This window comes from Glandiceps talaboti, chromosome 15 (genome assembly GCF_964340395.1).
Source record: "Glandiceps talaboti chromosome 15, keGlaTala1.1, whole genome shotgun sequence".
Classification (NCBI taxonomy): domain Eukaryota; kingdom Metazoa; phylum Hemichordata; class Enteropneusta; family Spengelidae; genus Glandiceps; species Glandiceps talaboti.
The window spans coordinates 23,510,412-23,536,078 of record NC_135563.1 but is presented as its reverse complement, the minus strand read 5'-3'; the positions used below and the strand labels follow the sequence as shown (position 1 = coordinate 23,536,078).

At 33.6% G+C, this 25,667-nt stretch overlaps 1 protein-coding gene across 1 annotated transcript; it reads left to right on the top strand.

Annotated features, from left to right (window-relative positions):
* Window positions 1-216: 216 nt before the first annotated feature.
* LOC144446792 (uncharacterized) lies at window positions 217-18,339 on the top strand. The gene is made up of 6 exons (XM_078136627.1): window positions 217-392; window positions 2,039-2,099; window positions 11,997-12,185; window positions 12,582-12,656; window positions 14,975-15,190; window positions 17,603-18,339. The coding sequence occupies exons 1-6, from the start codon at window positions 288-290 to the stop codon at window positions 17,659-17,661; spliced, it is 705 nt and encodes a 234-aa protein (XP_077992753.1). The 5' UTR covers window positions 217-287; the 3' UTR covers window positions 17,662-18,339.
* Window positions 18,340-25,667: the final 7,328 nt, after the last annotated feature.

Here is a 25,667-nt window from a genome sequence, read left to right as displayed (position 1 = left end):
ACAACATACCCTTGAATTATCCTCTGCAGGCTGTGAGTTTTATATTATGCAGCAGCAAACGTCATCGTATCGTCATTATCAATAGCATCAACCAAGGGGGTTGTGAATCGAACTCTGTGTACAGTATCACACGTCGTCACGTGCATCACTTGCCACTATATAAAACCCACATAGTCAAACCCCTTCGAATTCATTCATCACCACTACACATCGTCATCAAGACCCACATCGAGCTCCCGATTTCTTTCTGTGGTTGTACCAGTCTCGGTTGTAGTTTTCTTAATAAGATGATGTGGCTGCACGTAACCTTTGTGACATTAGCCGTGATAATACTTTGTGCCGATGCCAACAGTTTGAAAAAGCATTCGCATGGGCCTTTAGTTGATGTTTGGGTAAGTTTTCAATTTTGTTCGTACTTTTTCGGATTTTTATATTTGTAAAACCTACAGGTAAGAGTGGATATTGCGATTTCAGTGTTGACATGGTGTAACTTCTGAATGAATACACCGCAATAAGGGTTGTTGAACAATCCTCCAGTTATAAGATCAAACCTTAGTTCCAGTAATTGCAGTGCTATGTGTTTGAAATTACCAATAGCAATGTTAAATCTAAATTGACAACACCAAATGGTTATAAACTGTTATCTGTATCACAGCAAAGTTTCATTTTGCTGTGATTTGTAGCCAAGTGTATCCTTCGGTTATTATTCAAATTTAATTGATGAAATTGATTAAAAAACAATAGTGGTTTATGTAGAGCTACACTTCATGACAATTTACCAAATATACATTACAAGCAGACTTTAATATTGTAGTAGTAGGAGCACAATTCCAATACGTTTGAAACATTTGACACAAAATCGACAACATACATGTGAAATGAACACCTTTCGTCACCATTTTGTTTATGGACATGATATCCATGTTTGAATGAAATGTGCCTGCCAAGTGTAATTTCAAGATACATTTTAACGGAACGAAGTGTTTTCATCTGAAGAACTCGTCGAGTAGTTTATGAATGAAATAGACATCGCATGTGGACACATTACGTTCACAGGAGTCAGCTATTTTGTAATTCACTTAATTTACATATTTAATTGACGATTAAAATTTAATCACATTCTGAGATTGTTTGGAGTTTGATGTATGACAACAATTGTGTCATTTTCTAGGAGGGGTGTTGTAGAATTGTTTACGTTTTAAAAACACAATCTCATCTTTCGACTCCTTTTGGGAGACTATTGTTTTGCTTTCTTTGACGATTTCAATGACGATTTTTACGTATATTACTATAGCGATGGTTTGTACACAATCATGTATTGCTTGCCTGTATGTGAAATGTTAAGTTTACATAAAAAAACGTTTTTATTTTAGTGATGTTCAGTGTTTCCAATTTTCATCATATGCTGCTTTGTTTTAGATATATGTTATCGTGTTCTTAAGGTTAAGTACATTGAAATTTGTTAACGTTTCGTGATATAACAACTCTTCTGTATTATCTTTTAATAAATTTTAATACAACTTTTATTTGTGAAATATTGCATCATCAAATACCTAATAGGCACTTCATGTCTAATAAATTCATATCTTGCATTCTCCTACCAAGGGAATATATCGACTCCAGCTCATTTCATTCCTGCTTCGTCAAATTTGCGTTCTAATCAAATGATGAAACGGTCATATTCTCCAAGACTACCATCAGTAATTGGAACGTACGTATAGCTAGGGCATAGTACAAGAATTTTATAATAAAAATTTAAATATTGACTGTTTTTTCACTATTTGGTTATTTCAACCGTCCTTCCATTCCCGTCTGTTGGATTGCTTTATATTTACAACAACTCTTCGGCTGGAAGTTTTTAAATGCATTCCTTTGAACAAGTCACAATTAAGGCTATTTTTTTTAATCTTGTGTATTTCGTTGAATGTATTCTTCGTCTCCAAATCTAGCGCTCTGGATGCTGAGTTTATAATGGATATGTATACATCATTACACTACGATCAGTTCTATTACATATAACTTACTCTTGTTTTCATAGGCAAATTTGTTTCGGATGACAACCGGAGAAGATGTAGCTTGGGCTTATATGGGAATACCAAGTAAGTGTGATATTATAACTTATATAATATATATACGTCCTTTACAAGGATTAGCCCTGACATCAAAACGCGATATCTAGAGTAAATGTTAGAATGTGACTTGTACGGATACTAATTATGTAACGGAATAGAGACAAATGTACAATACAAAACAATACAATATATTTTATTACTCTAACAGAGAGAAACTGGAATTTAGAAGAATGGTCATTTGTTGTCGATGATAGAAACCATCTTTATATTAGGGGTTTTAGCCCCCATACATACCTTATCAAACCATAATCCTATCTCCCTAGTTTAAATACAATAATGAATGTCTATTGTACCGTCTGTATCATGTTTAATCTTCAAATCAGGACATATCGGCTTTAGCATTGCATGGAAAAACGTTTCATGCACTGCTAACAGTCATCAGAGCCAGTACCTTTTCCGTACGTTTCCTTTTCTATTTGATGAAATGTTAAATATTTCTGTTTCAAAATTGAGACACACGACTGGATGAAACTTCAAACTCTTTACATATTAACTGGGGCAGTAGCTGTAGGTTGCAAAGACAGAAAATCCATTTTAATTCTATTGAACGTTTGAAAATTCCTGTTCTTGCCTGACACGCGCCATACGTTCGCTACATAAGCAATTAGTCGTTGCAGACAAATCTACCTAAGATCGTCCTCTGCCCAAGAGAAAAGGTTCGTAATTTTCTCCTTCTTCCTGATCTAAAGATTTGACAGTCAAATTTGGAGTGTCACTACAGTTATAGTTCCCAAAGATATGATGCACATAAAACACGTACAGTAGGTATTGCTGTAAAATATCAAGAATGACTTTTTTTACGTTAAATACCCTAGCTGTTGCCATAGCGAAATCACGGAGTCTAACAAAGTATTCTATGCCTAGAGACTTAGTTCTAAAAAGGAAGAAGTGGTCCCAGCTCTCTGTTCAGTTAACAGCTATATTTCCCGAATCAACTCGCATCTATAAATTTCTGTCATATTTAATATTTAATTTTTGGCCTTTAGCAAATGGTTATCATATAACATGTCTAGCTTTAGGGTGACATCAGTACGCTACTATTTTGATGTCTCATTAGTTATCAGATAGTATCAATATTGATAAGACATCCAAATTAAATTTTCATTGGAATTTAGACCTTACGTTTATAAAATATCAAGATGGTGGGTTAATCTGTCTTAACATAGCCACGGTAAAATATTAAACTGGGTGCTTCAGATAAAGAAATCTACATTTTACATTTAAACATGTATGGAGTTCACGTCATATTATAGTTACAGACACTGTAAAGAGAAAAAGTTCGCCAAATCTTAGACACTGATGAGAATGTTATCTCATAATCAGTGTTATAACACGTCGTTTTCATATACTCTCCAGAGATTGGATTGGACACATCACGTGATATTGACTATTAACCCATCAATTTGCATATAGGAACACTTGTCGCGTTTTATTTTTACTCGGATAATGTTCATGTAGCACGCAAGTGTTATTAGGGATTTGCTGTGTTATAACACACTTATTGCCTGGCCTTGTTCGGGCACTAGTAGAAGTAAGTAGTTGTACATTATGGTTGTGAGGTGTGCATAAATAACAATTGTTTAGACATTGAGAGTTCGATGGTTTCAACTTTATGCTTCACTAATAAAAGTCATAAGCTTACTGTTGGTTGGAATAATATAAGGATAATTCAATATGATAAAACAAAACAGCCAAGAATAGTTAATGCTGCAATTGAACATTATTTTATAATTTTTTTGTTAGGTTACATTATAAATCAAATCGAATTTATTTTGGGTCCGCACCCAAAAACAGCTCACTCAACGATAATCACGCTTTCAATCTATTAGTACACTATGTATGGATAAAATGGACCACTGATTAGCATGCACAATTATTGATAATTTAACAATTTCAATGACTTTTGTGATTGTCTGATCGAGAAATGATACTACAGTTACGAATTAGTGCAGTTTTAGCATGGTGATGGATTCAAACCTAGCTGTCGCTCAAGATTTAAACTTGTCATTACAACTACGGATAATATTAATCACTAAGTAACTAATTAACATTAAAATATGTCGTCTTTTTTATAAGTAACTGACTAATTATATCTTTGGTTACTTGATGAACAAAATATATCCCAATTGTCACTAGTGTAGGTTTAAGTTACGACCTTTGCTACTTTTGACGTACAAAATGTGCGTTACCTTACAGACATCGTATTGAATAAACAGCAGCACTTTATTTCTATGAGCACTGCTGGCTTTAGGGCCTATAATAGCATAACAGCACTCCCACCCCACCCCCACCTCCACCCACCACCCCACAATTATATGTTTTTCCCTCCCACTGTATAAAATCAGGACTTCCCGCTGCAATTCTTCCTTGTTTGCCCCCCCCCCCCTGCTGCCGATCGAAAAAATATGAACACCCATTGAAAATTGCATAAGAACAAGTTTTTGCAAGTCTTAGAACAGCTTCGTTGACTTTACCTTTGAATCTGTCAGGTATCATAATCATAGGTAACTGAGTATAGTATGATTTCAACCGGATACGTTCCATTCGGACTATTTCCACAGATACAACTGCATAAAAAGTGTTCTGTTTGAATCAGCACCTTAACGTGACCCATCATTTACACTGAGTGGAGTATAAATAATTTCGGTTGGCGTATGTTGACCTCTGGTCAATGTCAATACGAAGTTAGTGGTCAACGATCGTTCTTCGATATCAAAGTGACAGGTCGATTAAAAGGTTCTTCTTGTGATCCGTTGAAAGATGACAAGAGGTCTTTATTCTCCATCCTCCTTATGTACGCATGAAAGGCTGCACTGTTTTTAGTCATGCATCAGTTCATAGAATCTTACTCCGAGGGTAACCGGATAAATCGTAGACATTTTAAACAGCCATATATGACTACTTAGATTTCTATTGTTCCAGGTAATGCACAGAACATAACGTCTGGTATTCTTCCTCACAAAAGGTTGAAGGGCTATTTTATGATTGAATAGAAAGGATGATTGTCTTTTTTTGATTGTTATTACTTGTTTGTCTCATCTGAGTTTGATTCATGTCTCTGGTTGAATTTGTCGTATCCCATCATCATCACAATAATGTATTTATGTCTGCTGTGATTGTTTTCTGTATAGTACAGAATTGAAATCAATCAAATCAAATCAACCTTTGCAGATTTAGACTACGTTAAATGTGTATTTTATTGTTTTTCTTCATTCTCTCTCTAGACAGCAATAAGCGATCACTGAAAAGATTCAACATTTTCGAAACTGTCAAGAATTCAACCTCACGCAATATTGGCGAGGTTTCACATTACACGGTATCGCTTGTTCAGATACCTCATTTTAAAAACATACTGCGAGATACCCGTCTCTTGAATTTACTGATACACACATCTTGCTCCATACCAAAAGAAGTATAATTGGACGTGTTTGGGTCTCCTTCTTTATTGATGATTTTGAAAGACACGAGCACATAAAGCCTAAAGAAATCTAAAGTCAACAGACAAGACATTCCTACTTCCAGGGTACATGAAGAGAATTAAGAACTGCACAAAACATCGTTCGGTGTAAAAACACTTTTTCATCGTCAAGCCTATAGCATGAGCGAGGAAAGGCCAATTGAATTCTTTCAGACATGGTAGACTTGTCTGTATTTCTGTGTATAACTCTTCCTGAGAAAGTTAGATCAATGAAACATACTATATGACCCATTGTCAGTTAAATCAAGATAAAGTCACGATTGGCCCAGTTTAGAATCCAAAATGGCCGCCCAATAGTATGTTAACTCCATGTGAAAATTAAAAACAAATGCCGATTTCCTTGAAAACAAGACGGAAACCCCCGAAATTTCTTTATTTCAAAAGGCTCAGGAACAACCTCTCGTATGGCAAATTTGGTGTACATATAGTGTGATACCCTGCGACATATTTTATCTCAATAAGTATATATTGGAAACCGTTATATATGCCCTTCATGAATTGTTCCGATATCTGAATTTTTAAACTTATCTAGTTTCTAGATCTAGTTCGTTATAGCTTTGATACTATGATATTGAGGCTTATGTATCTGATATGTATCATTTACATATTACTAATCTGGAAATTGAGATTTATTATATTTGATGACTTTGAGCTGTAGTCATGCAGATTAGGGATAAACCTTCAATATATTCATGAGTACACACGTCGGCCGGATTAATCATAGCTTTGGGTAGGTTTGGATATTAGATTTGATTTTTTTAAAATTCAAAACGTTTCTTCATATTTTCACTCACGAAAAATTGTATTATATGAGCTTCGAGTTGACTTTTGCCATCGAATTATGTCGGCCTAACAACCCTTCTGAATATCTATAATTAGCTTGGTTTATATTGTTAATATTAAATATATGAAATGAGAATGGATCATAAATAAAGACCGTTACATCCGTGCATGCGGACTCAGACTTTATCAAAGTTGTCATCTTTGTCCATTTGAAGGGTGTAAAGTCTGTCACTTCTATGTAGTGAATTGTCTTCAGTGTTACAAATGTCGGAATTTTAAGATGCTCTAAGTTGAATATGTTTTTGTTTTGTGGAAAGCAGCAGTGGACATCAAACTGTGAAAGTAGAATATATGATGATCAGACTTAATCAACGAAGAAAACGCCCATTGAGTGATGACATTGTTAACCTCGAAAAATTGAACTTATGTGAATGTTGAGACCCCCTATCTGATATATGTAAAAGAATACACAGATTGAGATCGCATCGAAATCAAATTCTCAACATCGATTGACCAATGATTAATATTCAAACGTAAAATAGGAAAACAAGTTAATTGTTCGACGGGAACGTACGTATCGTGTTGAGTCAGTTCAAATATTAGAAAGCATCGAGAAATGTGGACCATAGAATCGGCAGCTCAGATAACGAGGCACATCACTTATGACCTTTGAAATTCTGTCTAAAGCGCACTTCATAGGAGGAACGTACAAGATTATGCTCAAAGTCTCGTATGCTCAAAGTTTATTGTAATTCAAATGGCCGTTTACTGAAATATACTCAATATTATCAACTGCTTTTGAAAGTAATAATTGGCAAACATCAGGAGTTGCACTTTGAAGGATTCTAGATTCTATTTGACAAAACTACTGCATCTCCTAAGAAAACTTATCCCCTGGGGACATATCCTTCCTTGGGACACACACTTCAGATATCTAATTCATCATAACACAATTAGATTATAGTCTACGTGTCTGCCTACAAATTCCGTGCCTACAACAAAGTCTTCGCAGTTGGGTTTCTGTTTTTCATATGCTTCGTAGCGTATAATAGACGCTTTAAACAATACATGGATCGTTCACATGCAAAGTACATGTAACACCAGTAATACTGTCTCGTTCCCGTAATACTCGTTCGAGTAGGTGTCGCAAAATACGTGAGTTGTACATTCATAATTGAATATATGTATACTTATATATATATTCTTGCCAAAATGTACCACTTCCTGTTCTATCTAACATGTATCCTTAAGGCCTTGTAAACAAGTTCCCTATCACAAAATCAAAACTTCCTAAGAAACATATGCTTATTACTAATTAGACTGAATATTCACTCATTTTAACAAAAACGTAGCCATGTTGTAGTGAAAATTGACTGCAGCAAGTTTGGTTTAATTTCAGTATAGTCTAATGCAAATGCACGTTTATTTATATCAATTTCACTCCAAATGAAGAAATGAGATCTGGTCATCAGCAACATAACCGTACAAAATACATTGAAACCCCTGCTAACGGAGTTGTATATTTTTTAGTGATTGGACACACACACACCTAACCTAAAAAAGCAGTTACTGCATTTTCACCACCGTGTTGCATTTAGAATTTAAAAAAAAAAACTATTTATAATTTGTACAAAATATTTGTTTTTTATTTTTCATTTGGGTATTGCGTATGCTTAGAAGAACTCGTACAGACACGGCAAACAAAGATGAAGAGAAACTGACAAACTGACAAAGAAAGAAAATGTTTGAAGGGAAATCTTTAAAAAAAACAACCAAACATTTCTTACCATTGCGAACTTGCAAAATGGTTGTAGGCATACTGAAATAACTTGACATTCCAAGGTTTCACATCAACACCTAAAATACCCTTAGACATTGCCGTTGTATATCCACCCACCAACCCACCCACCCACCCACCAACCCACCAACCAACCATCCAAACTCAATTCCGTTACACAGATGCATACTTTAATTATGACAAGTGAAATGGCATTGTATAAGTTTTACAAAACTTGAAAATTGTCGCTGTTGGTGCTGCTTTAATACTTATTCCAACCTTAGGGCACTTTACAACGAGGTCTTTGCTCGGGAATTATGAAACGTTTTTGAAGGATGAGTAAAAGAAAAATTCTTAGTTGGGAAACGTAACGACGCTTCGTGACAATCAGAATAATGACGATTTCAGAGAAAGGGAACCCTGCTCTAGCTGCAACTGTCACCATGGAAACAACGTGTTTACGTCATTTTAAATTTGCATATTGGTGTCACTAAAGCCAATTTGTTAACAACAATTCATATCTTTCGTCTTATCATATCGTGGTTACACAGTTTACAAACTGTGATAATTGTACACCTTCAGATGGGGCTCATTTAACAAAGAAATTATATTCCAAATTCTATCACAAAGATTTTCATCTGTCATATGGTATTCGTGACAAATATTTTGTTTCTTCATTTTGTAAATCGAGTTATGAAATGGATAGTCGAATCTGTGGTCCTAGGAGGACATAATGGGCAATTTGTTAACAGAAATTCATCTCTTTCGTATATTGAAGTCGTGCTAGTGATCGTCATGGTACGGATTTTCCGGATAGATTTCGTGACTTGTACATGATGATTTTTCTTTCAACCTTTTTTAAAAATAGATTTCATTTAATAGATTTCGTGGGTTAGGATCAAGAAATAGTGGTGTTTTATACATAGTAGAGTTTAAAAGTTGTAGCCATTCGAAAGGTGCAATGAGGTTTTGTTCATCTGGAGAGGTCGTTAGTTACGTCTCAATCGCTGCACCGCTCTTCCAATAACGCCATGTACGTCAACACGTGTCAAGATATAATAGAAGAAATATCTTTGTTTCCCAAGACACGCTGTATATATTTATGAAGTGGTTTACGCAAGCATACTTTTAGATGTCTATCAGGTACTACTACTAAGTAGATTATATGTGAGACGATTCACTTTCATATCGTCAATTCAATTCGAGAACTGTCGCAGTACTGACGCACGTCCTGTTCAACTCAGTACAGATGTTTAAAGGTAACACTGCAGACAAATCGTACTAGAATAATGTACTAAAAAGAATGGTATTTGTATAGAATAGACTCTTCTCTCCTTCCGTGAACACAATGCTAAATTTGCACTGAACTATATGAATAGTGTGACTGTCCTTGTGTAAGCAGGAGGAGCTTAAAGGATTGCGAATAAGTGTTATTAGTAACCGTTATGTGTAGGCGATATTCGCACGTACGAGTTCCTGTAGGTTAGGATAAACACTCTTTAGACTACTGAGATATAAAAAAGAATAACATACATGATTCGCATTTAGAAAGAAACATATGAAAACATTTTGTAGGCTTTGAAAGATGTAACTATGCTACTACCTTTAAAAAATTCAAGAAGACATCTAAATTTCCAACTTCACTACATATGCCGTAAGACAAAATGAAGGAAGTCACGTTAATAAATACTATGAATTAAAGTAAAACTATATATCTTTGGCTTTTGGAAACATTGGCGATGAAAATGAAGGTGTTAGGCTTTGTGCTAAAGTTATTGATGCGTGTCCGATTACATTTGTTGAGGTGGGCGTATATTAAAACTATAATCACAGAATCGATACGAAAACGTATCTTTTGGCTAAGATTGGCATATTGTCTAAGAGCCTTCATTGAAGCGACTGGATGTTGAGTTTCAAATTTACCAATTACAATAATAAACCAAGTAGAAAATAGAGATGCAGTAAATGTAGAGATTGTGTTACTTTCACGTGTTAATACTTACTCATCAAGTGATACACGTAGCAAAAAGGTAATTTTGCACACTGACCCATAGACATTACGATGAATGTTTATGGATCATTCCATCTGCCACTGTCGACTTCCAACAGAGTTTGTGCGACTGTTGCATTTTAATTAGTTTCATTTGTCGTAGCTCTCATAACCAGCACATTAGTCCTTAGGACGCAAAACTATTTCCATCGTGGTTTGATTTCTATATAAGTCTTCATATTGTCGACATTAGTGTCGATGTTATCAAATAGCACACATGAACCGAATGGCCACTCTTTTAGTTCATCATGCACAAGCCTTTCTCATAATATCGAGTGTGAACACCTTCAACAATATATACGAATCCAATTTATTATTAGTGACATTTCATATTGAGTAAAAGAACGAGCACGGAATTGATTCACAGAGCATACCATCAGTATATATAGAGAGTATAATGGTACGGTTTGATGACATAGAAGACAAACCATAAAACTTTGATATTTAGACTATAATAGCCTTCCTGTCTGTCAAGTCCAATATAAGGATAATTTAGTATGAAAGTGTTAATACTAAATAAACACACAAGTTTTCTCAAATCCTGAAAACTCATCAGATCTTTGAGCAATATTGGAGATTTATACATCTTATCACACCGTATCTGGTACTCAGTAAATTACATACTATGATTTTTAATCAAAATTATATTAGTTCTTTTTCACAACGAGGAATAAAAATCACTATTAATGTAGTATCGACTAATACAAATATCTGACGTGAATGAATCTTTAGGCTGATGCTGCAAAAGAAACACTGTTTAAAACGACTATGCTCACATAGTGTATTGCTTTACATGGTTATGTCAATCTACGTTACGTTCTACAGCAACTATAAATCCCTAATGCAGAATGCCTTGACGTTTTCTTTTCAGTATCAGTTTACTCGTTGCTGTTTATAGAGTAAATTAGAAAATACTATGTCAATATACGTCATATATTGCAAAGGAAAGCGCATCGAAGTGATTAAAATGTATTTAAGGCGGCTGAACACGTACACATTCAAGAAGATTTTAAAAACTCACCACCTCTTATATCTGTTTTAAAATAGAAGAAGCGCTTTAATGAAATAAATGTGGAATGTGAAATGTTATACAGATCGAAGCAAACGTTCTGAAATGCTTGCATTTTGTTTTATATTGAAATATAAAGCGTACGGTGTTCTCAATATTTTTACTACTAGTACCCGGACTAGTGTAAGATAATCTTCTCTTACGTAAGAAGGTAAAAACGAGAGTGTGTGATCATATAGATCATATTTACATACATTTTAAGTTTGTCTTTGCCTGTATATGGTAGCAAGCGTACCAAATGGAGAGGTTCAGCGACTGCACATAGCCCACATTTAGTAAAAGAAAGACAACCATTCCTTTAAGGCATTCAGGTGTGATTCTATAGATAATTTATCAGAGTGGAGTAGAATTATTCCACGCCATTTTTGGTGAAATAATTTGATGCATTAAAATCGTTATAATGGCATCAAGTTAGTATATATGCTCATGTCTCAGTAATTATGTTGTGAGATAAAAAATGTAATTTTGTGCAAAACCACTTACTGCTCACTTTAAGAAAAAGTGCCCTTGGCTGTTTGAGTTAATATTCAGTATGCAAAATCTCGTTTGATCATTTGCACTATTTCTAATACGGAACTTTGCAAATAGGAAAATAGAAATAAATTACAGAGAAATACATAATGTTTACGATGAAGTACATTTGATTACGTGCATTATATCAATTTATTATGTTCTATACTTTCTATTTGTTTATGTTTTTCCAACAGAGTGTTCAGCTGAAAGCGGTTGGCAATGTACTCCTGGGTTAACAAATTCAAAGTGTTTTCAAGGTCTTAAAGACATTTGCAACGGAGTCATAGAATGCAAGTGTGAAACCAGCTCGCCTGACTGTTTTGATGACGAAAGTGATCAAGCTTGTGAAACGAAAGAACAGGTGGAATGGCTGATGATAAATGGTAGGTGATTGATACTAGGTGATTGGTAGATATTTATGACTCTTAAGGTATACAATTAACATGTTACATGCTCACGATGGCACTTTCCGCGCTGTTGCATCTACCTGATGAGGTTTATTTCCTAGCCATCCATTTGAAAACGAGCGGTATTCCATCAAGTGTTTAATGAGTTTTGAAGGAGTTTAGTTTCAAGGTTGATTTTCTCCGTGGAAGCAATTGTTTCCTCCTTCAAAGCTGAAATTGCGTCCATCGAACTTTTGTATTTTAAAATAAATAATAAGTTGAAGACATTCGCAGTCTTCAACTTACATTTCCAAAGGCAATACCAATAACATGTGATCAGTATTAATTTTTTTTTTGGAAGCCATAACAAAGTATAACTTGTGTTATTTTCAGGATTACCCCGCTTTGGTTACGGTAACAAAGACTACGAGTTATTTCAGGTATTTTGGCTCCTTGGTCTAACAGACTGTAAGTATAGTCTAGCTATTGTTGTGATTCGTCTATACTAATATAGTAGCCAATCTATAGTCTATTATTGTAATTCGTCTGTACTAATATAGTAGCCAATCTATAGTCTATTATTGTAATTCGTCTGTACTAATATAGTAGCCAACTTATAGTCTATTATTGTAATTCGTCTATACTAATATAGTAGCCAACCTATAGTCTATTATTGTAATTCGTCTATACTAATATAGTAGCCAATCTATAGTCTATTATTGTAATTCGTCTATACTAATTTAGTAGCCAATCTATAGTCTATTATTGTAATTCGTCTATACTAATATAGTAGCCAACCTATAGTCTATTATTGTAATTCGTCTATACTAATATAGTAGCCAATCTATAGTCTATTATTGTAATTCGTCTATACTAATATAGTAGCCAACCTATAGTCTATTATTGTAATTCGTCTGTACTAATTTAGTAGCCAATCTATAGTCTATTATTGTAATTCGTCTATACTAATATAGTAGCCAACCTATAGTCTATTATTGTAATTCGTCTATACTAATATAGTAGCCAACCTATAGTCTATTATTGTAATTCGTCTATACTAATATAGTAGCCAATCTATATTCTATTATTGTGATTCGTCTATACTAATATAGTAGCCAACCTATAGTCTATTATTGCAATTCGTCTATACTAATATAGTAGCCAACCTATAGTCTATTATTGTAATTCGTCTGTACTAATATAATAGCCAACCTGTAATATGACACCAGTGAATGGGGCAGGCATATATGACGCCATGTATTGTATGCGTAAATGTGATTGATTGATTGATTGGTTGGTTGGTTGGTTGGTTGGTTGGTTGGTTGGTTGGTTGATTGGTTGGTTGAGTGGTTGGTTGATTGCGTGGTTGAGTGGCTGACCTAACTACTAACGGACGGGCGGACAGACGGACGGACGGACAGACAGACAGACAGACAGACAGACAGACAGACAGACAGACAGACAGACAGACAGACAGACAGGCATGCATGCAGGTAAGCTAACTGACTGACTGGTTGGTTGGTTGGTAGGTTGGTTGGTTGGTTGGTTGGCTAGGTAGTTGGTTCATCGGTCGATCATTGGGTGAAGGTGGTCGTATTTTTGCTCCCCTGATAAGATATATTGATATATTATTCGTACAATAACATTACATAGTAAGGAATACTTGTGTATGTTTTTATACTTTCTGTGACATCAACACTATCGATAAATATCTTTAAACTGAATTATAAAATGGAACTAATCTCTACCACTAAATCCCTCACTTCTTTTGCTAAATCAACGAATACTAATTACTGTTACCACAGTAACATTTAATAGTTGGCATCACAGAGACACCTATGTGCCTAGTCATTAGTTCCACACAAAATACATTAGTATAAAGGTTAATTGCATATCGTGAAATCGTTCATGCTATTTTCTTCGAAGGTGAGTAACTCCCTTGTTGCCAATCCATAAAGCAAGGTAATTCTGGCAATGATGCCTCAAGGTAAACATTCATTTAGCTAAGGATCGGTTGCTTCGATAGACATTCAAAGAATCGTTTACTGCTGAAGACTTATTTACAGAGTTGTGCGTGTTACTATTTATATTTATCCATGGGATTACATCCAACTAGTACAAATAGTGGGTCAAAAAATGTCTGCTAGGTTCATGAACGTTTAGCCGAGATAGTGGGTCAAACAATATCTGCTAGGTTAATGAACGTTTAGCCGAGATAAAAACTAATGAATAAATCATTAAATTTTCTAAGTTTAACATTTCCCAGTTTTGAACGAAACTTCCAGAAAAAGAAGGTGCCAGTTTACTATATAAACAGTACACCACAGGCTTATCACCTGCAGACTAGTCGACCATTTGAATAGCTGGTTTGATTTGGTTCCGTTTGATTTGCAGATTTGATCTGATTTGTTTTTGAGATTTTATAATCCAGTTGTAAAGTACGATGTTATCTGGTTCAAAGGATAGGGTAAAAATGTTTGAGAGACATTTTTGAGAAGGAGCTATTTCATTCAAACATCCATATTCTTATTATGATCACACTCAAATTTAGTGCTCTACCTATCTTTTTTTGATTGATTGATTAATTGATTGATTGATTGATTGATTGATTGAAGGACTGATTGATTGATTGATTGATTGATTCATTCATTCATCCATTCATCCATTCATTCGTTCATTCTTTCATCCATATATTCATTCATTCATTCATTCATTCATTCATGAAGTCATTCATTCATGAAGTCATTCATTCATTCATGAATTCATTCATTCATTCATTCATTCAGCATTAGACTGTCAAGCTAGTACAGGGAACATCGTCAGTGTCCGTGGTCTGTCCTGTCCAGATCAACCAACTACTTGTATAACTATCGATCAATTCTGTGATGGCGTAGAGCACTGTGCGAATCTGTGTTATAGTATGTGGGGATATCAATTCTGTGGAACCAATACTGTCTTCGGTGGCTGTTTAGTCAAGGATATGGTTAAATCAATCGAAGGAGGTACGTTAATATTTCCAATTTTATTTCGTTAAAAATTAACTATCTATCTATGTTCTTTGTCTGTCTGTCTGTCTGTCTGTCTGTCTGTCTGTGTGTGTGTATATTTATATTATACACCCAGTATGTACAATGTCTATGCTGGAGTAAACCACTATCAAGCAAGATACACATGAGCTGTTACACAATGTTTCACGCTGTTGCGATCATCAGACGACCTCTAGTCTGTATATATATATATATATGTATATATATATATATATATATATATATATATATATATATATATATATATACATATATATATATATATATATATATATATATATATATATATATATATATATATATATATATATATATATATATATATATATATATATATATATCGCAGCAGCGTGAACCACTATATATATGGACTGTGCAAATTGTAAATATCATAAATGTGATTTCGAATTACGCACAATTGAAGAATTACTACAGAGGATTACTTAATGTGTACAAGAGAAAATAAATGTTTTTTGTATAGTTCTTGAAACCTAAAATTTACATATGAACACTGTATACGCGTACAATCATAACACGAACTGTCATATTTTATGTTCGTCTGTCTCTCTGTTTGTAAAATTCCGCTTGACTTACTCTTTCTAAAACTTTACTCTTTCTAAAACTTTACTCTTTCTAAAACTTTACTCTTTCTAAAACTTTAACATGCTTAAAATGCATGTTCAATACGCAATTGAAGAAGAAATCATACAAGTATTTTCAAATCTTTGCCTTAAGGTGTGATTTCTAATCATGGTCTATTTGCCGGTACATTTGTATTTCCATAGCAACCACTAACAATTTTAGACCTCATATTTGTTGCCTCCATTCCTCTCCAGATTACTATACATATTAAATTCTTTTGTGATTAAAAATTCATTCTTGTGTTGTGTTTATGCAAAAGTCATAAATATTCTATATATTTTGACATTTTAAAAGCCCGGCCTCACTCTAGGAAAACATGACGCCATGGCCACGTTATTTGGCATAGCTACAGTTATTACTAAGGAATCTGAATGTACGTTACTCGCTGCCAGCATAAACATCAACTGCTAAAAGCACTTTTCATCTTAAAGTTTAACTGCTATATGTAAGTATTCAAGAAACGAATACCATGCGACTTCATTAATGAAAGATATCGTAATTATAGTAGTATAAATTACCCAGCCAATCAATTATGTGTGTAACTATAAAAGTACACTAAGTCTCCTTGATATGCGAGTGAGCTAAGCAATGACCTTTGTAACTGGTTTAAACAACCAACGTGCTTAACCAGCAGTGATTGAATTGAACTTTGCTTTTCACAAATCTTATCAGCGATTGCGTCAAATGTCATAAAAAGTTATATACGACGCGATAAAGACAATTAATATATGATTACTTTCTCAGACCTCTCTACTTTACAGGCAATACTGAGCTTATGCACGATATTAATGAATGTCTTGGTCTACTAAAGTTTAAACGTTGTCTGTTTGCTAACACACAGGGGATTGTTAAATAAAAGCTACACATATGCAACTTACTAGATCAATATCATTTGCTATATGCTAATTCGTAAAATGTTCATTTTGTATATACTGCATTCTTGTGGCTTCATTGTTTGATAACATGGTCTGAAATATTTGTCATGCTACAGATATGTAGATTAGTAAATCCATAATAATTTATTATACAAATTAGTGTAAAAATATCAAATTTGTGTGTATTACATTCTATTTTCCAATAACATAGTGTGAAGTATTTTACATATCACTGTCTGATTAGCAAAGTAATAAATCCGAACTCTTTTGTGATATGTAAATTAATAAATCCGAATTCTTTTGTTATAAGCTAATTAGTAAAAATACTAATATTGTGTATCCTACATGCCTATGGATTTAGTTGTGCATAAAAAGTGTTTTACACACTGTATCTACTTTGTTACACACTGTATCTACTTTGTTACACACTGTATCTATTTTGTTACACACTGTATCTACTTTGTTGCACACTGTATCTATTTTGTTACACACTGTATCTATTTTGTTACACACTGTATCTATTTTGTTACACACTGTATCTACTTTGTTACACACTGTATCTATTTTGTTACACACTGTATCTACTTTGTTACACACTGTATCTATTTTGTTACACACTGTATCTATTTTGTTACACACTGTATCTATTTTGTTACACACTGTATCTATTTTGTTACACACTGTATCTACTTTGTTACACACTGTATCTACTTTGCAAGTCAAACTACAAACCTACAGTGCAAGTGAGTAAACTCGCAACTTACAATACGAAATACGAATTTAATATCAATTTCATACGTACACACTATAACTTAATATCTATTCTGTTTTTTTCTCTCTTCATATATAGGTGTTGTTGAGCGTAAACGTCGGGACTTGATAGAAAACGAAGAGGAGACGTTCCAATAAATGTGCACATATACTTTATTTGGAATAACAAAGAAACTCTAATTTCTATCGTAGAGAAGTGATTTTGCAAAAGATTCAACAAAGTTGTTATTGTTTGCATGTACTTTCTCTTCTGTCTTACTTTTGCATAAGGTGGTAAGAATGTCTGACTAACTTTCGCTGTATTTCAGTTGCTAGATTTTGATTTTTAGTATAACCTACCTGGACACTATCACATGATTGTTATTTTCCTTGAATGCAATCACGTAAATTATGTATTTTACGACAATCCATCTAAAGACAAAAATATATGTCTAGACTTCTATAGAATATATTCTAAATGATATAACGTTCCTTCAATTTATCAGTAAGAATGTACTTATCTACAGATAACCATTGCTTAGCTTATTGGTTTATAACAAGTATCATTTTCAGCAATCTTCTTAAAAGACACAATATGCACTTAAGTGTTGTTCTTGCAAAGACGTTTGTAATTTGTCATTTTTCTCGCAAAGTAAACTAAGTACGTAAAAAAGAAAATAAGTCTTACTCTATCTCAGATCTTGAGGAAGAGTTATGAAGAAAAGTGCAATTAAATGTGACACAAATCTGACTGGAGTGTTCAATGTTTAATGCCACTATACATAAAGAATTCCAATTGTAGAAACTTTAAGTAGTCATTCGACTAATTCATTTGTTTAAGTAGATGTATGTATGAATAAAGTATACTCATTTGTTGGATACATTTACTAAAATGGTGTCGTCTTTCAGTCTGTCTTCCTAATCCACAGTTTAGCATTTCCGAATATGTGATGATGCCATACGTCTTCAGGTTTATCTTGGTAATTCGACCAAAGAAACGCCCAGAGGCTTCAATTTGGTTACCAGGTGTTTGTAAGGGTATTCCTTTGTATAACACCATCAACACTATCTTGAAACAGTGATAAAACAGTGGGACAATTATTATGTATCTATGTACAAGACTTTACTGGTGAAAGTGAGAAATTATAACTGAAAACTCTCATTTCATGTGAGGGAACGAGAATTTGATGAGACTATTGGCCATATAATGTGGGATACTAATTTTTAAGATCGATATTTGCGTACATGTGTCGTTACCTTCGTCAAATCCTTACAAATATATCACTGCGGTGCCTGTATTAATACCTACTTTTCACTTAAACTTAGAATACAGCTAAGGAACAATGACGTGTTTTATGAGAGAAATTTGTCACCTTTTTTTCAAATCAGGTTATATGGTGCAATTTCCTCTGTTCCTCCCTTTCTTTACACTTTCTTAAAAGCTTCAGGGTAAACTGTGCACACCTACACATCAGCTAGGATTTTCACACTACCATTTTATTACAAATTCACATTGGTGACACATTCGTATTTTGTGTAAGAAAGACATTTTACCGACTTACACGTAGTAAACTTTGGTGCAGTTACCTAAGTATTATCTTCTCTAACCATTTCTCTATCAATGAGTACAAAAACTCATATACAATTGCTAACTGACGTCAAAGACAACCACCCACGTATTTTAGTAGAACACACTGACTACTTTTACTGCTGTATTTTCTCTATTTCAATTAACTGGATTGGTTCTACTGCTGATAAGGTACTACCGTCAAATGTACTTCTAGCAACTACCCAGCGGGTTGTAATGTTAGAAGGGGTACGTTTCGAAAATAGAAAACGTCTCCTACATTAAAACTGTCAGCTGGTGCTATATACCACCATGATGAAATGCTCGTCTCTCACTGGCATTGTTTGCTCTTGTTTGTATTTATATCGTATATCTGTGGAATACAGTGTAAATATCCAAAACGGATTATCACATACACAGAATAATAAAATAGAATCGTTTTAAAAAATGGCTTTAAAAATAGTTTGTAACTTTAGGAAGGAGAATCTTCAGTCTTAGCACTGTAAGGAATAATCAATCACAGACATCCTTAAAGACATTTAAGATTTGATGTTGTTTAGTTTAGATTGTATCAAGGTAGACATAGACTGGAGACAAGTCCAATTTGTTTTATTTGTTTCGTCCCCATTAGGAAGACGTGATTTGTCTATACTGTCATATCAACAGTATCTCTATACACGGTATGAGGGAATTAGCCGTGGGCACTTTCTAACGGGAAAGAATTAATGGCAATCTTTGCAACTCTAGGAACGTTTGTTATAAGACTTTTGATAACAATAATGATAAAGCCACGTGATCAAAAGAATAACTCAAATTAGGTGTATAAGTAATTCTTTACACTTGGAAGTAGAAAAAGCTAAAGATGAAAAACAATAGATTTTCTTATATTGTGACACGTTACGGCTCCATCCACTGATAATTAAAATGCCTGTCATGTGCATTTGGTTCATTTCCTTCGATCTGTTCACAAACATGTACTGCACTGGAATCGACAGTCACGTTCAACGAGTCTGGTGGAATAAGTAAGAAAAGCCTATAATGTCACACACTGAAAATATTCAATGAAGGATTTCAGCTTGTGTCATAATAAATACAAGAAATAATAGAGTGGCGGAAATTCACATTCTTGCTTACACACACGAAAGCACATTGACTAAAATGTATTTAGACTTGACGTATATATATTGCATAACTCCATCATTTATATCATGGATGGATTTACACGTTATCTCGGTATTGAAATTGTTTCATATACCAACATCCGGGAGAGTTGGCTAGGGGCTGTTGTCTGACAATGCTTATATTGTCCACAGGCAACAAATGACAGAAAGTAGCATGTAAATATGTCGTCAAAATTGAGACATTTCAAGACACTCTCATTTGTAGGCAATCTGACCGGATAAAAGTCAGGATAACAAAAATTGATCTATATATAAGGCATCATATGAAACTTTCAGTGGGCACGTAATATGAAGTATCGTTGCCCCGAAGTGTGAGTTTGAACCATTGAAGCAACGGGTCACCCTCCCTCCAATTCTTCTCTGATACAGATTTGTAGTTTTGAACAACCCTGTACAACGTTCACACTCTTTGTCATAAATGCTTAGCATTTGGGTGTTTGAGACACACACACTCCTTGTTTGAGATACACATGGTGTACTTCTGTTTAGTGAGATGATGAATAAGACCTTGGTGAAAAGGGTATAGTTCCTGTACATCATCGACATGGGGGGGGGGGGGTATTATCAAATTCTTCTAATTGAATAACAGGGTCTTCATTGTAAGTAGCTAGAGGGTAGATTAACAATTTAAAAGAGCGGACAAAGGGTAATATAAAGACATGTCATTGAGAGGGCATTCTTGAAGTCGATGGGGGAGTTGCACAATACTTTCATTTTACCCTCTATATGTATGCACATTTCAAATTTACATACTAATTTTTCTATCTGATCAAAATGCTTTGGGTGAATTGACACTTTTTCGATCTCCACACACGAGATTAGCTCACAATATTAAACAGTTCAACTCGGGGACACTGCGTGAAACCATACAAGATGACTTTCATCGTAACTTGACTGTGGTCGATCGTTGCATTATGTAAAAGTCGCGTTTTTAAGTCATCTCAACTTCGTTTCTCTTCAGTAGAATTTACAAATAACTTAAAGCTTATTTTTTTCAAAGAGATCCGCAAATACCAAAGGTCTTTAATCAGTTGATCAACTCGTGTTATAATGATTCCAATACTGTATCAACATAGTACCACGTAGAGCGACGTCCCCATTTTTTTGTTTTTGTAGAAACCAAATAAATTATTACCATACAATATAACAAATATTTAAATCAATGTCGTGAAAAAATGTCATTTCACGGTAAAATATGAAATTATATAACATAGTTACCATACACATAGTTACTGTGAGGTGAACAGTAACAAAAACAAGTTTTAGACTGTGTCACTTCAACTACGTTGCTGCTTCGTAGTCACCATCAAAACCGCATTAGCTGCAACTGGAAGGGTTTTTTAAAAATGTGTTTTTTTGTTAGTTCTAATGACTTCCTCGTAATTCTGCACATCCTCAACGGTATTGAATCTCCTGTGAGTAAACGTGTTTGTTCAGCTGTGCACATGATAAATATAATTAAAATGATTTGGGGTTGGCATTAAAAAAAATACCCCAATACGATCACGATGTTAACCTATAGCTGTACTACTTATAGATACATTTGACTTAACATGTACAATGTCTAATTGTTAGAATTGTAACAAATTTCAGTGAGTACATTAGCGTTGTCTAAGCGAAAAACTAACGCGCTAGTTATAGCTTGTACAGATTTAATACCTTTGGGAAAATCTAGTATTTATAACTTGGGCACCAAAGAACATACCTGACCTTTCTATTGTATCATAACATTTGACATTTAAGATCAAACTTTAAAAAGAAAAACTATTTCATTCATTAGTTGCACACTGTAATAATTAGAATTATGTCTTCTATAGTTCCTACGTTATCGTCACACAGTAACGTGTAAAGATAACGGTACCGTGACGGTAGTGTAAAATCCGAACACGGTCGTCAGGAATTAACAATAGACAATCTTCTACGAAGACTTGCGATTCTTATTTTAGTTATGCAAACCCATAAATACGTTCAGCTTTTTAGACTTGTTTGTGTTTTACCTGTCAAGATCTGCTACTTGTCGACAAAATTGAATGATTGTAACGATTTACGACATAGTTAGAGCATTATATTGCTTATATGGTAATCGAGTGCCGTCGAGTATGTCTTGGGTGTTACTTTAGAGTCGAGATGAGAAAGATAACCATATTAAATGTAAATGCTAACAACGGCCTTAAATTGTAATTGACAATTGCGGGATTACTTTGGTAGATAAGCTTAGTGATACAACAATCGAACAGAGAGAGATTGAATTCTGTGGGAGGTAGTGATCTGTATCTTTATTTGAGCCCAGGGGAAGGTGTGTACGTACATATGTTGTAATTACTTTCGTTAAACTGTACGGACTACAGACAGAGATCACTAGCGGCTATTCTACGTCGTTGTTCAGATTTCTACGATGGCTTGTTAGTTCCATTAGGGTATTTCGACATTTTCACTTTGTTTATTTTTGTACTTTTGTATTTCAAACATTTTCAGCTTTGAAAATTGAAAACTAACTGAGAAATTCACCCGTGAAAGTGTTGGAAATTGAAAATCAACTGAGAAATACAAAGTGAAAAACAAAATTCAAAATCCCCCCATTGACACCAACAAGCCACCGTAGATCTGTATATTAAAAAGTGAATGAAAAAAAGAGTAAGTATTGGTGCCATTCAGATCACATCTGTGTAATTTTAGCAGATGACGTTTGCAATTCGTAGGCTCTTGGGGGTCGTATCTGATTCATAATCGTTCAATTTATTTTCATTGCAATCGTTTGATTCATCTGGGCATTTCCCCGTATCGTATTTATAGACACGAAGTGTTTACATTACATTGTAATTATTATTTTTAAATCAGAAATCTAATCGTAAATTTAGCCATTTGGGTAATATAAAAAACAGCGAGTTTTTTTTCATAGTTCCGTTATTGTTTCGTATATTTAGCATAAATATGGAACCAACGATGGCATAGATTGATCATGAAAGGAAAGTATTGTGTGCTTATCAATTAAATTTCTAAGAAATATCCGGAGATTTTTCATTCAATTTGTCAGATTGAATTACATATAGACTACCTACAGTTATTAGTTCAACATGTCACATATAGTTCAACCAACACAGAAACTGTCTTTACAGAAAGACAATAATTTTGATTTGCAAACTGTCATCATCATAGTTTTTGACTAATACTTACATAATTAAGGTGTAGTAATTTTCCTTAGTGTGCCTGTGACTAGACGCCGAGTAGGAATACAAAGTTATGACTATGTTGTGATGTGTCACAGGAATAGACGTCAAGATGGATGAATTGAGTACATCGTTAACTTTTACAATCGTTATCACAAAATCATATGTAATGTTTGTTAGATATAACGACTTTCTCGTAATATTATTTACCATGAGATATATTGAATCCCCTGTCAGTTTAAAACATATTTGTGCAGCAGTACATTAATTGGTACAATATATCAAATTGAGTTTTGGGTCCGCAACAAAATTAAGGATTTCAACTTGTTACTATACTATAGATAAAGCAGGCTTCTAACTCACATGTACAAAGTCCAATTATTGGTATTTCAATAATTTTCAGTAAATATGTTGTTGATTGCCTGATGGGCAAAATAATACCTCAGTTACAGCAAATTGCTAACAGTTAATTACGCATGCGCATACCGGAGTCAGATACAAACCGTCTGTGACATGATATTTTTGTTAATAAACCAAAATATGAAAATCAACTTCTGGAGTAAATTTTGACAACGAAACCGTGAGATGAAATAAAGTACATCGCTTTGACATAACGATGACTGTATTACGGTAAAAAATGATGTCACTAGATACCGTACTAAATTCCTGCAACTAAAGCATAAATTACATTGACAGAGACAATAATATAATTTAAAAGGTTGTGTGACGAATGAGTTCCATTTCAGGGAATGCATGCTAATTGAGACCATATCAAAAGATGTAAAGTGTATGACAGATATGAATGATAAACGTAATATATGACAAATGGTACATTTATCCATGTTTGTGATTCTATGATAACTGTGATTGATTGATTTCAATCTTTGATAATGTGATGGTATACGTATAGAATTTCAAATCCATAAGTTTGAGCGAGGAGACATTGACGAGATCTCGCGAGATGTAATGAATTATACTGTAAGCATTCTCGATCTCGCAAACCAGAGCTGTTACACTGCGAAATAATTGACGGTGCGTCTTGGACGGTGCAGTATAAGGGGCTGTTGTTTACCACGATGGACTGTGAATTATGAACGTAGAAGCTTCAAGTAGAGGCTTGATAATAAATCAGTCTTAGTAAGACAATGATATATGACCCTCATTTGTTTTCAATTTACAATCTCAATAGTATCATAACTTAAATATTGGCGTTTTTTCTTGTACGGGTATATGTAACATAATATATATATATATATATATATATATATATATATATATATATATATATATATATATATATATATATATATATATATATATATATATATATATATATATATATATATATATATATATATATATATATTCATATGAATGTGTCTCGCTGGAGAGAACAGTGTTCGATGCACACATTAGTACCGGGCATTATCTTCAGAAGATCGCTCGAAGCGTGAAACTCCTTATTCTTTTGAGTTAAGTATATATATATATATATATATATATATATATATATATATATATATATATATATATATATATATATATATATATATATATATATATATATATATATATATATATATATATATATATATATATATATATATATATATATATATATATATATATATATATATATATATATATATATATATATATATATATATATAGGAAGTCAGTGGTAAGATTTGTCCGTAGTACAGTATATATATATACATACATATATATATATATAGTTTTGGTAGTACTGGAACTCTTTCTTGGGTGTAACTCGGAGTTTCACGCATATTGCGATCATCAGACACACTCTCTCTCTCTCTCTCTCTCTCTCTCTATATATATATATATATATATATATATATATATATATATATATATATATATATATAGTTTTGGTAGTACTGGAACTCTTTCTTGGGTGTAACTCGGAGTTTCACGCATATTGCGATCATCAGACACTCGTATATATATATACACGTGTGTATCTCTGTGCGTGTCTCTGTGTTTATGTCTTTGTGTGATGGCCTTTGAATGTTCACATATCTAAAGTTGCATTCAATCATGTGACTGCAATGATTGATAATACCAACCGGTGATAGCTTACGATCACAATTTTTCTCTTCGCAAGTAAAAAATAAAGAAGCAATTCCTGCTTTATCAATGATTTTATTATATATTTATTTATTTATTTATCTATGTATATATCTATTTCAGTCTCAACACGTCAACCTTGTATATTAAAACATCATA

What these genes read in the sequence shown, in the direction of transcription:
- LOC144446792 (XM_078136627.1), top strand. Translation starts at nt 288, where the DNA reads ATGATGTGGCTGCACGTAACCTTTGTGACATTAGCCGTGATAATACTT. An exon ending in GGCCTTTAGTTGATGTTTGG is followed by an intron (nt 393 to 2,038) that starts GTAAGTTTTCAA and finishes TTGTTTTCATAG; the next exon opens with GCAAATTTGTTTCGGATGAC. An exon ending in GGAATGGCTGATGATAAATG is followed by an intron (nt 12,186 to 12,581) that starts GTAGGTGATTGA and finishes TGTTATTTTCAG; the next exon opens with GATTACCCCGCTTTGGTTAC.